The sequence below is a fragment of the Tursiops truncatus genome, chromosome X (genome assembly GCF_011762595.2).
Source record: "Tursiops truncatus isolate mTurTru1 chromosome X, mTurTru1.mat.Y, whole genome shotgun sequence".
NCBI classification, from domain to species: Eukaryota; Metazoa; Chordata; class Mammalia; order Artiodactyla; family Delphinidae; genus Tursiops; species Tursiops truncatus.
The window spans coordinates 12,916,367-12,928,337 of record NC_047055.1 but is presented as its reverse complement, the minus strand read 5'-3'; the positions used below and the strand labels follow the sequence as shown (position 1 = coordinate 12,928,337).

General features: G+C 41.9%; 1 protein-coding gene across 5 annotated transcripts in view; it reads right to left on the bottom strand.

Annotated features, from left to right (window-relative positions):
* Positions 1 to 7,761: 7,761 nt before the first annotated feature.
* FGF13 (fibroblast growth factor 13) overlaps positions 7,762 to 11,971 on the bottom strand; it is a 525,768-nt gene continuing 521,558 nt past the window's right edge. For all 5 annotated transcript variants that reach the window (XM_033849510.2, XM_073799664.1, XM_073799666.1 and 2 more), the window contains 2 exons: positions 10,355 to 10,553; positions 7,762 to 9,159 (listed from right to left, as the gene is read on the bottom strand). In XM_033849510.2, the coding sequence (XP_033705401.1) occupies positions 9,023 to 9,159; positions 10,355 to 10,553 (336 nt within the window). In that variant the 3' untranslated portion in view covers positions 7,762 to 9,022. The remainder of the gene's footprint in view (positions 9,160 to 10,354; positions 10,554 to 11,971) is intronic.

Here is an 11,971-nt window from a genome sequence, read left to right as displayed (position 1 = left end):
ATACAAATTGTGTGTGTGTGTGTGTGTGTGTGTGTGTGTGTGTGTGTGTGTGTGTATGCGGGCATGCGTAGGTGCATGTATGTGGTGGTGTATGGAGAGGGAGGGAGAGAGGTTATTTTAAATAAATGTGTAAATCTGAAAATTCCAAATAAACTGTATTCAAAGGAAAAATCATTAAAATGTACATTTTAGATGGAAGGAATTTGCTTGAAGAAAGTTTTCCTTTCATTATCTTGCTGCTGCTTTTCGTTCTCTATATGATTGTACTGGTCAAACAACCCATATTGCTTGACAAATTCTTTTTAGAGCAGGCAAAGAACAGATTGTTCAATAGAGAAGGGGGAATTAGTAAGACCCATCCACTCCAGTCTAATAAGCAAGGCTGTGAATCATACTTTGCTCAGACAATTATCTTTGATTTTTGTCTACTGAAGAGAGTAATTTACTCATCGGGTTTTTACAAAACATATAGAGCAACTAGGTTTCAAAGACAGGCCAATAATCCAGACTTAGGTGGCTCACAGCCTCTTTCTGGCAGTGAGACATAGTGGAATGAAGCATTGCGGGGAGGTTATTCTTCTCCAGAGCATCACTTGCATAGCAGGGGCTCTGCCTCCTATCGTCCAGCTACACTAGGCTAACGTTTTCTGGACACTCAATGCTATTTAATGACTCTATGCTTTGCTTATATTGTTTTTTGTCCTAGAGCCACCTACACTACCTTTCTAGCTCATCTTTTAAGACTCAACTCAAAGATCAACTCCTCTTTGAAACTTTTTCAGTTTCCCTAATCAATTTCTTCCTCCACTGTGTTCTCCCGACACCTTGATTATGCGTTTTACAGTGTTTATACTAACTGACTAAATTTGATAGTTGCATGTCTACTATTCTAGACTGAGCGTCTCTGGAAAGTAGAACCTGTGTATTTGGTTCCTAGCGCAGTTTAGTCACATGATATTCTACTTGATGCAGGTGACTCCAAGGAGATTTGAAGACCTCCTGACTGAAACCTCCGAGAGCAGGTAGCAGGACTCTTTATTCACTGCCCTGGCCGCTACACACACACACGCACACACACCATAGGGCAGTGTTTTGTGTGGATTCGGCATACAGTACGTTGGTGAACGTAATGATGATGTACTTTGAAATGTCCCTAAGACCCAGGAAACTCAAATGTTGTGCAAGCTGTTTTGTTCAGCTGTTTTATATTCAAGGCAAAACTGTAGTACAGCCAGCCTTTGAGAACTAATTGAACCTAGTTTTGCAACTTTTAAAGAAGAAAAGAACACTTGGGTTGTGACCATCCAGTTTGTACCAGGGTATTAGTGATGCAGAGGTTTACATATATGAAGAATGTCAAGCTGAACAATTATTTCCAGTTGGAATTCCACTTTATTAATTCCAGTAAGGAAGGGAAATTTCCACGTTGCTAAAACCCCAGAATCTCTCTTTTTCTGCAAGACTGACTCAGTCTCAATCCATTTGTCCTTGCGTGAATGCTTTCTCCACGGCTCAGCTACGTGCCGCGCTGCACTGACAGCTTATAAGGTGATAGATATCCACTGAGCCAACGACCTGAGCAATTGACTCCAGGAAGCCAAGCTTTTACTCACTCATCGCCCTTGTACATTTCTCTTACTTTAAGCATTAACTTTACAGAATCAAAAACAAATTATTTTAAGAGTGCACACAATTATTTAGAGTACAGAATGTTGCAGGCATGCTCATTTGTTGTGAGGACACACCTGGGCAATCCTCCTTAGTGAACAGAAGTGTCATAGCTTCAGAAGTCATCTTACTTTATTCTTCCTGGTATTTTTTGAAGTATAGCTGACATATAATATTCTGTTAGTTTCAGGTGTACAACATAGTGATTGATATTTTTATGCATTATAAAATGATCACTGTAAGTCTAGTTACTATCTGGCCCCGCACACAATTATTAAAGTATTACTGGCTATATTCTTTGTGCTGTACGTTATATCCCCGTGACTTGTCTATTTTATAAGTGGAAGTTTGTACCTCTTAATCCCCTCACCGCCCCCCCCCCCCGGTAACCACCAGTTTGCTCTTGGTACTTATGAGTCCGTTTCTGTTTTGTCTTGCTTTTTTTGTTTTGTTTTTTCCGTGTTGTCACAAATGGCAAGATTTCATTCTTTTTCATGGCTCGTATTCCACTGTATATTTGTATACCACATCTTCTCTAGCCATTCATCTATCAGTGGGCACTGAGGTGGCTTCCATATCTTGGCTATTGTCAATAATGCTGCAATAAACTTAGGGGAGCACACATCTTTTTTAGGTTATCTTATTCACATTTTTTTTTCAGTTGAAGTATAGTTGATTTACAATGTGTTAGTTTCAAGTGTACAGCATAGTGATTCAGTTATACATACATATATATATTCTTTTTCAGATTCTTTAAAATTAGTGTTTTTGTTTTCTTTGAGTAAATATCGAGAGGTGGAATTACTGGATCATATGGTAGCTCTATTTTTGACTTTTTGAGGAATCTCTATACTGTTTTCCATAGTGGCTGCACCAATTTACATTCCTACCAACAGTGTAGGAGGATTCCCTTTTCTCCACGGCCTCACAACTCATTATTTCTTGTCTTTTTTTTTTTTTTTTTTTTTTTGCAGTACGCGGGCCTCTCACTGTTGTGGCCTCTCCCATTGCGGAGCACAGGCTCCGGACACGCAGGCTCAGCGGACATGGCTCACAGGCCCAGCCGCTCCGCGGCATGTGGGATCTTCCCAGACCGGGGCACGAACCTGTGTCCCCTGCATCGGCAGGTGGACTCTCAACCACTGTGCCACCAGGGAAGCCCTCTTGTCTTTTTGATAATAGCCATTCTGACAGGTGTGAGGTTAGGTATCTCACTGTGGTTTTAATTTGCACTTCCCTGATGACTAGTGATGTTGAGCATCTTTTCATGTACCTGTTGGCCATCTCTATGTCTTGAGTCCTGGCTTTTGAAACTTAGCTGTCCCAGCCTCCCTACTGAATAGACATACGTCATCTTCCCAGAGGAACAGAGCGTCTCTGAGAACTTTTGGGGGCACATCTATGTGTGTATGTGTGAAGCGACTGATGAGAGACAGAGAGGCAGAGTGTATGAAACAAAAATTAACAGAAAAGGAAATATTGGGTTGACATTTGGTAAATTAGTTTAGAATCCTAATACTGAAAACCATCCATTGGGTGTTCTAGAAAGACTTCCTGCATAATGACAGAATTGCAGCTGTTACAAACCTCTTCGAGAATGCCCACATAGAAAATGAAACATTCCCCTAATGATGCCATGTACTTTTCTGTATTTATTATTAGAGTAACTGTGATGAAGAAAATACCATGTACTCACGTGATATTAGCAAAATCACGTGATTTGTACTCATGTGATATTAGCAAAAGGGCTGACTGATTTGGCATAGATTATTGTTCTCTGTGCAACAAATTCAAACTAACCCTTAAAGAGCAGTACAATGTTTAGCGATTAAAGAGGTCCAGGATGTGATGATCCATGAAAGAATAGCACTCAAATGCTAGTTCTCTGTCTGGATTTTTCTCCTTTCTTTTTCCCCCCATTTAGAGCTAAAGAGCAGCCCAGAATTTGAGGCACACTCTGTTGTGTGTACATGCTTGTAGCATTCCCATTCACTAGGGGGGAAAGAGTGTACCCAAGGTGACAGAACAAGCTAGCACGGCGGCCGGGTGTCTTCATTCCAGGATAGCTAAACACATGAAGTCAAACCATGGGACCACACGTTGGCATATAGAGTAATGGAAAGTATGAAAAGTTGTCATTGTCAATAAGGTTAATAATTTGGGGCACAAGTGGCCTACCCTAGCTACAGTTCTCCTCTTGTTTTTTGTTTTTAACATCTTTATTGGAGTATAATTGCTTTACAATGGTGTGTTAGTTTCTACTTTATAACAAAGTGAATCAGTTATACATATGTCCCCATATCTCTTCCCTCTTGCGTCTCCCTCCCTCCCACCCTCCCTATCCCACCCCTCTAGGTGGTCACAAAGCACCGAGCTGATCTCCCTGTGCTATGCGGCTGCTTCCCACTAGCTATCTATTTTATATTTGGTAGTGTATTTATGTCCATGCCACTCTCTCACTTCGTCCCAGCTTCCCCTTCCCCGTATCCTCAAGTCCATTCTCTATGTCTGTGCCCCTATTCCTGTCCTGCCCCTAGGTTCTTCAGCACCTTTTTTGTTTTAGATTCCATATATATGTGTTAGCATATGGTATTTATTTTTGTCTTTCTGACTTACTTCACTCTACATGACAGACTCTAGGTCCATCCACCTCACTTCAAATAACTCAATTTTGTTTCTTCTTATGGCTGAGTAGTATTCCATTGTATATATGTGCCACATCTTCTTTATCCATTCATCTGTTGATGGACACTTAGGTTGCTTCCATGTCCTGGCTATTGTAAATAGAGCTGCAGTGAACATTGTGGTACATGACTCTTTTTGCATTATGGTTTTCTCAGGGTATATGCCCAGTACTGGGATTGCTGGGTCGTATGGTAGTTCTATTTGTAGTTTTTTAAGGAACCTCCATACCGTTCTCCATTCCACTTGGTTTTCCCATTGGAAATGGTCATCCATCATGCCTCTGTCATATCCCTGTAGAGATTTTGGTACTGTAGTGCGATGCTGCTATAACCAAGACCTAAAATGTGGAAATGGCTTTGACCAGAGGTTGGAAGAAGTTTGAGAAGCATGATAGGAAAAGCCTAGATTGCCTTGAAAAGACTGTTCGTAGGAATACAGTCGTGCCAGTGAAGGCACATTTCAGTTTAACCCGTGAGTGACACGCCTCAGCTAAATGAGGCTTCTAAGGCCCATGTGGACGACATTTATTCAAAACGGTTCTCAGCCCTGATTCCACCACCCCTTCTATGCAGACTGGCTATAATCAGACGGTGCAGATGAAAAGGTGGTCCTACTGGATATTCACTTTCCCCCATGTGTTCACTTGGACAATGGGTGCTTGGAAAATTCGGCAACATGTAGCTGGCTCCTTTGAAAAGTTCTTCGGTGAAATTGACTGGCTTAGGACTGGGACGGTGTGCTGCGGAGGGAGGTGAGGGCAAGGGCTACAGGTCACTTCTCCCCTCAATCCTTTAAGGATTCCATGGCAATGAGTACGTGTTCTCTCCAGGTACAAGCGCAAGTCCTGGAGGAAAATGCTGGCATTTGTTTTTCTTTTAAACAACTGCAAGTAGTTTGAAGAAAGTCGCTGCAGTGGTTGTTGTTTTCCTTATTAGTCTCCTAGGCTCAATACAACGCAAGGATTGGATATACACTCACAGAGAGTGTGACGACGTGAGACTGACTGGGCGCCACAGAGCAGTGGGCTCAGACTGTGGTGGGAGCCCAATCCAGCATGTTCCCAGGCCTGGCCTAAAACCACAGATGGTTCTGGCACTGCCAAAGGCCTGAGGACCACCGTTCTCTGGCAGGGTTAGTATGTGCTCTGTGAAACTATGGCTTCATGGCCAAATAAGTTTGTTCATCCCAGCAGCTCCCAAAGTTAAGCAGGCTTCCTTAACAGAAGACTTTCTAGAATTCAATGTGCTAATGCTCATTTTCAATCCTGAAAGAGAGTGTGCGGGCCAGTGGTTCTCCAAGTGTGGTTCCCCAGGACCAGAGGCCTCAGCATCACCTGGAAACGTAAACATCCCAACACTTGAGCCCACCCCAGACCTACTGAATCAGAAACGCCGGAGGTGGAGTCCACCAATCTGTGTCTTACAAGCCCTCCAGGTGTTTCTGATGTGGACAAAGGTCTGAGAGCCAATAGTCCTTGTGGTGTTTTTCCAAAAATATTTCATCAAACATGTGGCAGGACTAATATTTTCAACCATGAGAAATGATACTGAAGTGTGTGTGTGTGTGTGTGTGTGTGTGTGTGTGTGTGTGTAATGAAGATGTGTGAAAGTATCACTGTTTGTAGGGAGGTATTTTGGAGGACGATTTAATCATTGATTTATTTAAACACCACCTTCTGTTAAAAACAACTTGCGGCAGCTCGTTGAGAATGTTGTGACTAAAGGATTATTCCCGGGCATTTTAGCCCCTTCTTTTTATGCCAGGCCTCCCCAAGACACCAAGGTTCTGACTTGTTTATGACTAGCAGACCTATGCTATTCCTGAACAATGAAAAAGCAAGAGCCACAAGCAAACTAATCAATAACCAAACCTTAAAGCCCTTGGAGCAAGAGTGAGACAATAGGGCTCCCCTGGTGGCGCAGTGGTTGAGAGCCCGCCTGCCGAAGCTAGGGGACACGGGTTCGTGCCCCGGTCCGGGAAGATCCCACATGCCGCAGAGCGGCTGGGCCTGTGAGCCATGGCTGCTGAGCCTGCACGTCCGGAGCCTGTGCTCCGCAACGGGAGAGGCTACAATAGTGAGAGGCCCATGTACCGCAAAAAAAAAAAAAAAAAAGAGTGAGACAATGCACTACTTTTCTCTACAGACTGAAAATAAGTGAGACTGAATAGGGCGCAGGGTTGAGCAAGTCTACTTATGGTATATGGTACCCAGGCTCCTGTCCAAGCTGGGCAGGCAGGCTCTTTCATGCAAGCTGGACCTTAGCGCTCTGGCAGGATGAAGGCTTAAGACGGGATCACAAGGTGACTGAGCTGAGCTGGGCTGGACTAGGAGATCCTGCTGAACCTGGCCCAGACATCTTAGGAATGGGCAGCCTCCCCTCTGTGCAAAAGCATGCTGCTTGGGGCCCGGGTAACTTTATCTGATGGATGCCCTGAAAAGTGCCAGTCAATTATGTTTCACCTGTTCCTCCACTCTTACTTACCTACATCGACTACTCTGAAAGCATCATAACCAGGCAATGGCAGCTTTGGGGAGCTAGTGAAAAGTCATCAACATTGAAAATGTTTATGGTTACACAAATGTATGCCTTTGTCAACTCAACAAACATACACTAAAGATACGTGCACTTCATTGTAAGTTTTATATTAAGAGAAAAAACTGCAGGCACTTCCCTGGTGGTCTAGTGGTTAAGACTCTGCACTTCCAATGCAGCGGGCACGGGTTCGATCCCTGGTCAGGGAGTAAGATTCCCCATGCTGCGCGGTGCGGCCAAAAGATTAAAAATAAGAGAAAAAACTGCAACGAACATTGAACTCTAGTTACAGATATACATAAGGAATTAGGAGGAAGTGTACATATGTCTGCAATTTATTTTGAAATATGTCAAACATAAGATGGATTGATAAATTGATGGACGGATAGATGTATAGTATAGTAATATGTTAATGGTGGAACACAGGTGTAGGTTTACCGACGTTCACTATAAAAATCTTTCAATTTTAATATATGTTCTGAAATTTTAGTGAAAAAAGAAAATGTTTATGTTTTCCTTCAGTTCTCGGAGGTGGAAAGGACTTGAGATATTTAGTCCCGTTCCCTCTACTGAGAGAAATGAGAAACAGAGAGGGGAAATGACAGAGTGAATGGCAGGGAGGGGACTAGAAAATAGGTGTCTTTTGTACAATGCATCACTGAATGGGAATGAGAATTCTTCTGTTCCAATCTGAAGTTCAAGTACAACAACTAGTACAATAACTACACTTCCAAGAGTGTTCGTGTTAATATAAATCTCTAGACTGTAGATTATCTGAGGGCAGTGACCTGATGTACATAATTCAGTGTGTAACTCCAGTTTCTACCACAGTTCACGGCACATAGTGGACGCTCGATAAATACACGTTGGAGGATTTTTCTTTGAATGAATAGAAAGAGTTTATTCGGTGCGTATCTGGGTATACAACAACAAATATTAAACAACTTTTTTTAAACTTTTTTGTGCACAGGACAGAAAACTGCCTGTACATGCTATGTCCACTTTTGGAACACAGATTTTAACAATTATTAATGCACAAAATCTTACATATCATGCAACTCTATGCCAAGATTCCAACTTTCTTCCATGCAACAGATATGAAGATCTAAATGGAAACCTAGCTAAGTCTTAAACACTTTTCCAGAAGCAGGTATAAGTATATGTTGTTTAGGGGTAACCAGTCTTTTAACATTTCCTTGTACACAATATTCACGCGCCAAATACAATGACAGGAGGACTTATACATACACAGATAAGACATTTCTTATTTTAACAACACGAAAGACAACATCACAGTTCCACAGTTCCTGTCTTTACACAAGAAGCCACAATAGTAGTTTAACATGATAACACAAATGGAATTAAGAGAAATCTATACTTGAGGATAACTTTTTTTTTAAGTAATCGTTACTGACTGGGGTTGACAACACAACACAATTTCTACGCACAAAGTACAGCACAAGAACTCGATCAGAATACTACGAGTGTAAAGGAAAAACAAATTTGGTAAAATCACAAGAACACTGTTACCTTGAGCCTGAGATGCCAATTCAGCTTCAACCCTGAATTTGGTTGAGTTGGATTAAGTGACACAGAGTCAATAGAACCATTGAATTCCAGAAATCATAAAGTTGCGCTATGCCAAAGGAAAGAATACATACGAATCAAGCATAGATAGAAAACAACACGGTTCACAGAATTTTGTTTGCCCCTACAAAACATTGAAGCAGTTAATTTTGTTCTGTTTTGTTTTGTTTGCTTTTGAAGAACAATGGTGGTCTTTTCAATTTTCTTGGTTGGAGAGCAATTTTTTTAATCAGCATTAGTGCTGTGAAATGTTTTTGGTTTGTCTTCCCCAAAGCATAGGTGAGATCATGAGAAAATTGGGCAGTCCTTCTCCCGGATTTAATTCACTGATCATGCTTGGCACTCTTTTTTCGCACAAGCTCGTTCTAAATTATGGGGCGTTTGTATGGATGAGAAGAAGGTTTGACGGCAGATTAGAGTAGTGAAGTCTGCCTTGTTTGTTTGGTAAACATCATGGACAAATCTGAACTTTTGGGTGAAGGACTGCTAGAATTAACAGCACCTGGAGGTAAGGTTCTGTTACAGAGCCCTTGTTTTGCCCTCACTGGCTACGTTGATTCATTGTGGCTCATGGATTTGCCTCCATTCAGTACGCCGGAGACACTTCTGCTCTTGGTTGGGGTCCCGCTTCCAGATCGGGAGAACTCCGTGAGGTCGTGCAGAGACGGCTCCTTGTACATGGCCACTGCAAAGCACAGAGACACGGCATCAGAGGCCACCGCACTGGCCCTCAACTTCCCTTCTGCCCACTAGGCTTCCAGGCTGGAGGCCAAACCTGAAAAATGCCGCTTTCAAGGACTCAGTAGAGAGCGGACTGGACCAGATGAAGCAAAATCCAGTCTTGGTACGGAAGCGTGTAGAGAATTCTAATGCCTCATCTCTATCACTGATGGTTTTAGATATACGAGAGGATTAATGAAAAATGCATTTAATAAAGCTCTTAGAAGTTTAAACATTTTCGAACACTGATTTCTCTCAGACTTTAAAATGAAACTCTCCCAGACTCTAAGTATTAGCACGTTCTTAATGCAATAAATGGTAAATATTATTGTTGTAAATAACAGCCCTGGCTTACGCTTATGGAGCACTTAGAACGTGCCAGATACTGTTGTAAGTGCTTCACGTGTGTCATCTCATTTAATCCACATGCAAATCCCACGAGGCAGGTGTTTTTATCCATATTTTACAGAAGGAACTTGAGCTCAATAATCTGCCCAAGACTACCTGCTTACTAAAGGCGGAAGCTGGGCTTCGGACCCAAGTAATCTGGCTGCAGAAAATGTGCTGTCAAAGGGCGCTGTGTTGATTTGACTGGATGTCTGCCCCTCCTGTAAACCGCTCTTCTCTGCCTGGATTTCCTACCGCTTCTCCACCACATCTCACTCCTTCTAACATCCCTACTTCCTGCAGCCCATTCCTATCCCTCACCCTTTCTCATTTGTTACTAAGCTGCTAGTAATGACCAAAAAACAAAACTATGAATGAATGAAAATTGTTGGGCCAATACTGTTGGGCCCTTAGAGAGACAGGCCCAAGGAGCTTTCTGGTAAGTGTTATGCACACATTTTGGCACCTGTGTTCCTGTCCAGGGATCATTTGGGCATAATTTGGGGTTCTTGGCTGTCCTGAGCTAGCAATTAAGCTATTTCCACATAAGCAAGGTGTTACCACGTGCAGATATACTATGGAAAAGTTAAAATCAGGAGATTAGATGCTATTGTCAATGCTTTAGTGTTTTTTTTTAAGTGTAAAATGTTACTGAAGTTTTGTATAAATGCCTTAGTATGGAAGAATTACATTCCACTTTCGAAAGCGTGAAAAAGGATTGATTTCAATACCGATACTCATTGAATCCATAGCTGGTATAATATCAAGTTTACCTTTCAGTGGTTTGGGCAGAAAGTGAGCTGCAGGCTTGTTCTTCTTCACATGGTTTCCTTTCATGATCTCTCCTTCTTTGTTCAGACCCAGATACCACCCTCGGCCTGACTGCTGCTGACGGTATATCATTGATGAATATGTCACATAATAATTTTCAAACACCGATTCTTTGAATTTGCACTCAGGTGTGAAATGTTCCTACAAGAGAAGTAAATAAACAAAAGCTCAATATTTATAGCTATGAATTTCATGGAGAACCATACGGTATTATCCTTCAGGAGTTCAGGACATACTTTGTTAGAGCTTGTTATGACTGGTGTTCTATTTTAATAGCAGAAACTATTATCATTGGAAACTAAAACTATAACATTTCACGTGATGCTTTAGGAAAGGCCCTAAGTGCAAGTGCTACTGATCAATGATTAGCTCTCTTTGTAATAAGGTAATGGAAAAATTAGAACCAGCCACCTAAGTGTAATGTATTGGAAAAATACAGGAGCCAAAGATTGAAAAGACAAGCATAAAACTGTCACATGGAGCTTTGTTCCCTTCCGGATTAAATGAGAAAATAAACATCCGATCCCTGTACTTAATTTTCATAGATTATCCAGTTACCATGTACTATAATTTTCAATTGCCCCAGGCTGAAATCTGTGTTATACTGTTACAATGCTGGCCGCCTAGATTTCTAAAGAGATGCTACAAAGAAAGACTACCTTTTACTTTTAAATAAACCAAATTGATTTTTTTTTCCAGATCATTGGACCTTGACTTACAAAGAAAAAAAAAATTCCCTCATCACCCCATCCTTGCCTTACAGTAACATTTCACACAAATCAATATAGAAACAAGGAATTTACAGTAATTCTACAAGCAGACATGAGAGAGCAGGCCAGGGGACTTTGAACCCGGCAACGTGGTTTCCTGCCATGTACGTGGCCATGTTTTCTTTGGACTTGCCCGTACAAAAGAAGGGTTCCTGACACAATAGACTGTTTTTGAAAACAAACAAAAAAACCCATAAAACCTTCTTTCAAGTTTTGTAATATGTGTATGTATTCAATAAACAGCTATTTAAAATATCCGTTTATAAGTAAAGTGAAATGAACAGCAGATTTTAATCTCTAAGTAATCTATAGAGCAGCAGTGGGTCCACTTGGAGTAAAAGATTATGAGGAAAATGCGAAGTGAGCTACATGTGAAAGTGGCACTAAGGAAGCCATTCAATTTGTACTATTTTGCTGAGATATTATCAGGAATAAGTTTTTTTTTTTTTTTTTTTTTTTTGCGGTATGCGGGCCCCTCACTGCTGTGGCCTCTCCCGTTGCGGAGCACAGGCTCCGGACGCGCAGGCTCAGCGGCCATGGCTCACGGGCCCAGCCGCTCAGCGGCATGTGGGATCTTCCCGGACCGGGGCACGAACCCGTGTCCCCTGCATCGGCAGGCGGACTCTCAACCACTGTGCCACCAGGGAAGCCCAGGAATAAGTTTTGATAAAACCCTGAAAAAAACCCACCTTGCAATAAAAATACTGCAAGCTTTCTGGACACCTGTCTTTTCTGAATGATGTCTCCATGGTCCTACCTTCCTTCATGTTAGATAGCATTCCAAGCAAA